At 49.8% G+C, this 4,189-nt stretch overlaps 1 protein-coding gene across 1 annotated transcript; it reads left to right on the forward strand.

Moving 5' to 3' along the window:
• The first annotated feature begins 1,630 nt into the window (after nt 1–1,630).
• Nucleotides 1,631–3,546, forward strand: LOC135617333 (gallate 1-beta-glucosyltransferase-like). The gene has a single exon (XM_065117428.1). The coding sequence runs from the start codon at nt 1,702–1,704 to the stop codon at nt 3,130–3,132; it is 1,431 nt and encodes a 476-aa protein (XP_064973500.1). The 5' UTR covers nt 1,631–1,701; the 3' UTR covers nt 3,133–3,546.
• The last annotated feature ends 643 nt before the right edge of the window (nt 3,547–4,189 follow it).

Consider the following 4,189-nt stretch of genomic DNA (forward strand, 5'->3'; position numbering starts at 1 on the left):
TGATATTGAGAAGGTGAATCACAATAACTAACTCGACGCAAGGAGTGCAAACACTTCAAGTACTTCAGAAGTGTGAGCAAAGAGCAGTCGAAGGCCAATAACCAACTCGATGCATGGAGTACAACTCTCGAGGAGACGGGCGAAGTCAAGTAACCTTTGCCTTCTCAACTCTTAAGAGAATTGGTGAAATCGAGTACCCCAATTCTCTTATCTAAATCTAGTAGAGGAGCTCTGCACAAATTCAAAGACCCTTCGAAGATAATGGAAGACAATAGTTATCAAATCCTCACCAATGGTGATCAGTGCTACTAAGAGTAGATTATCCACTTCATTTCCCAATAGAATGCTAATCGAAAGCGGAGGTGATGCGAATCTACTTGGAAGTGACAACTAAGTGAAAGAAGAGTCGATGGACAAATTTGGTGGAGGAAGGACCCAAAACTTCAAAAGTTTATGAGACGATGCTCGTTAAAGCTCCAACAAGCATCCACCCAATTCAAGCAGCATAAGACATTTGGGAGACTGACACATAGAAAAGATGATCTTTTTCTTTATCTAAAGGATCTGCAGGAACCAATAGGGATTAACATAACTCAACCAACCCCACACTAGAGTCAAAGTCATTGACGAGTTGAAGCAACGTGGCGGATCAAAAGTTTGACTACTCAACAACAGTAGTAGAGAGCAGCTAGGAGCCAAGAGGCGCATTGCAACTGGAGCATAAGATTGAAGACTCAGTAAAGACGAAGAGTTGTAGTGTCGGCAAAGGCTTTGACAATGACATCGAAGGAATAAGTGGGGGAAAATATTATAGACATTATTATAAACATGATGTTTTAATGTAATGCTTATGTATGTCCGTATCTTTTGGTTTGTTCATGCTTTGCACAGCATGTAGAGGAACGGTCGAAGGCTTAACAGCCCCATTTTAATTGGGTTTGGTGGTCTTTTTAGGTTTGTAAATAAAGGTTGTGTCATGTGGATACTTATGAGAAATATTCAGTCTGTAGTGGACCATTTTGATCCTTTGTTGTGCAACCATTCAGAGCTTGTAAAGTCTGTTTGTAATTTACATTGTCTATGAAGTGTTTCCTGAAATGTTTGCTTGTGGATCCCGAGTGAGATGTTTTCTCTAACCTGTTTTCTCTTTTATAAGTTCTAAGGGACCATGAGAGATTTCGATGAGGCTGATATTTACAGACGGACCTCAAGAGTGTCGCACGACTTAGGCAAAACCAATTAAGTCTGTGACAAATCGACCGAGAGATGCACTCCTTAACGTCAGAAACTTCGAACATCGTCTCGTGGATTAAGCCACGATGACTTCCCGAGCATAGCATGTGAGTTCATCAACAACTGTGATAAGCTGTGACAGTATCACCGCAATAAGCTTCAAATGTTTCGAAGACCGGGGGACCCCAAGGGTGGATAGAAGAGTCGAGCAATGACCGGCCGAGGATGTGCTACGTCACTGCTACAATCGCAGCCTCCACATGTTCGCCGCCGATTCTGGAGCTTCCGTAGTTGGCATTGAAGTCTTGGAGGACCTTTGAGTCGCGAGGAGGCATCTTAAGACCACAAGACCGCCACTTACCTTCTCGATTTGACAACCAGTGCTTTATAGCTTGACCCACCTCCTCGTGGTGCTGCTGCTTAATTAAGAGCATACCCTTCCAAAGCATAGTGAGAGCTGTCATCGCCATGGAAGGAGACAGCGGCAGCCAATGCAACATGCCTCACCTCCTCATGGTCTCCTTCGCTGCCCAAGGCCACCTCAATCCACTGCTCCGCCTGGCCAAGCGCATCGCCGCCAACGGCCTCCTCGTCACCCTCTGCTCCACCGACGACATCCGCCACCGGATCTCCTCCTTCACCGCCAACGCCGCCCTTGGCAACCCCACGCCCGTCGGCCGTGGCTTCATCCGCTTCGAGTTCTTCTCCGACAGCCTGGCCGTCGACGACCCCCGCCGCGGCGACCTCGATTTCCTCATGCCCCTCCTCCGAGCGACCGGCCCGCCGGCCCTCGCTGACCTCATCCGCCGCCATGTGGACGCCGGTCGCCCGGTGTCCTGCGTCGTGAACAACCCCTTCTTGCCATGGGTGCTCGACGTGGCCGCCGACTTGGGCATCCCCAGCGGCGTCCTCTGGGTTCAGTCCTGCGCCGTCTTCACCACCTACTACTGCTACTACCACTCCCTGGTCAAGTTCCCCACCGAGGACAACCCCAACGTCACGGTGAATCTGCCGGGCTTACCTCCCCTGAAGGCGCAGGAGCTCCCTAGCTTCCTCCTCCCGTCCTCCCCATACAAGGTGCTGGCGAAGGTGATCCTGGAGCAGTTCGCCAACATCTCAAAGGCGTCGTGGGTGTTAGCCAACTCCTTCGAGGAGCTCGAGCACGAGGCCATCGACGCCATCTCCCACCGGCTACCCCTCATACCCGTGGGGCCTCTCGTGGAGCCGGACCACAAGTCGCAGTCCTCCAACATCCGGAGCGACATCTTCAAGGCAGGCGACTGCATGGAGTGGCTGGAGACGCAGGCGCCGCTCTCCGTCGTGTACGTGTCGGTGGGTAGCGTGGTCGTGCTGAGCAAGGAGGAGATGGAGGAGCTGGCCTGGGGGCTCAAGGACTGCGGCCGGCCCTTCCTATGGGTGGTGCGCAGCGACGCGCAGGCGCTGCTCCCGGAGGGCTTCATCGAGGCGGCCGCCGAACCGGGGCTGGTGGTGGCGTGGAGCCCGCAGGATCGCGTGCTCGCCCACCCCGCCATCGCCTGCTTCGTGACACACTGCGGCTGGAACTCCACGCTCGAGGCGCTGACGGCCGGCGTGCCGGTGGTGACGTACCCACAGTGGGGGGACCAGGTGCCGGGCTCGAAGTTCCTGGTGGAGGTGTACGGCGTCGGGGTGCGGCTGCGTTCTCCGGCGGCGCGGGAGGAGGTGGAGCGTTGCGTGGACGCGGTGACGCGGGGTGAGGGGGCGGAGGCGATCAGGGGGAGGGCGGCGGAGTGGAGGGAGGCGGCGACCAAGGCGGTGGCGGAGGGCGGCTCGTCGGATCGCCACATCCAAGCCTTTGTGGACGAGATCCGGAAGAGAGCCCCCGGTGGCGGCCATGTCGACAGCGATGGCACGATTTGAGCTTTCACTGGGTAGCGAACGACGAATGGGAAACAAAACACGTGGATACCACACCACACAAAAGCCGATGTGCACGACACCACCCGTGCATGCTGTCTGGTTTTTTTAAAACTAGTGATCGTGGTCGAAATCGTAAGTGTAAGGCCAAGAGGAGGTGACCGTAGAGAACTAAGCAGATGGCGTGACGTTACCTCTGACCATGTCACCCCTGAGATTTTCTCATGGGTGATTCAGTCGGCCGGCACAGCCTTTTGTCCCGTTCCCAAGCCTAATCGATTGGGTCGAAGGATGATTTGGTGTGCTATAGATAGTATTATTTATATGCTATTATTAAATAAATATAAGTATTATATTTATATAAATAATCCAATAAAAATATGTTATCTAGTAATAAGACTTCAATGTGCTTTTCAATGGTCTCCATCTTATTTGGTGAAGCCTTCTCGCATGGCAATGACATATTCCCTATCACAAAAATCTTGAGTTGTGATAATAGAGATGTGCCATCTATGTTTCTCATGACTTGTTGGTTGATCTATCTTCTTCAATTAGGCTGCTTTCAATCAAACACGAGTTACTATCGAGTGAAGAGGACCCATATTCCTGTTTGAAAACAAGACTTTTCCGATACAATACAATATATTCAATCAAACAATCAAGCAACCTTCATTTGTCCTGTATACTAAATGCACCATTAATATTGAATTTAATCCAATCGGTTAGAGAATCTTGCTAGTAAATTTGGAGAGTAGACATTTTTTTTATTTTTTTATTTCCTTCACGGTCTAGTGTAGTTTTGTTGTCAATCATGAGAGCAATAGTTTTATAAATGATAGAAAAGAATTAGTTTTGATCCCCTTTATACACAATCAAATCAAACTTTTTGGATCAACCAAGGGCCATAGACAATTAAGGATGCCCTTATGGTATGAAATGTTTGGTGTTATGTATCACATGCCATCCAAATTATCCATCAACAAATTGGACAATGTCTATCGCAAGACATGCTTCGTAGTTCATACTATACTTGATCGTAAATAAGGATTAAAAAATTTTA

Source organism: Musa acuminata, chromosome BXJ2-7, assembly GCF_036884655.1.
Source record: "Musa acuminata AAA Group cultivar baxijiao chromosome BXJ2-7, Cavendish_Baxijiao_AAA, whole genome shotgun sequence".
NCBI classification, from domain to species: Eukaryota; Viridiplantae; Streptophyta; class Magnoliopsida; order Zingiberales; family Musaceae; genus Musa; species Musa acuminata.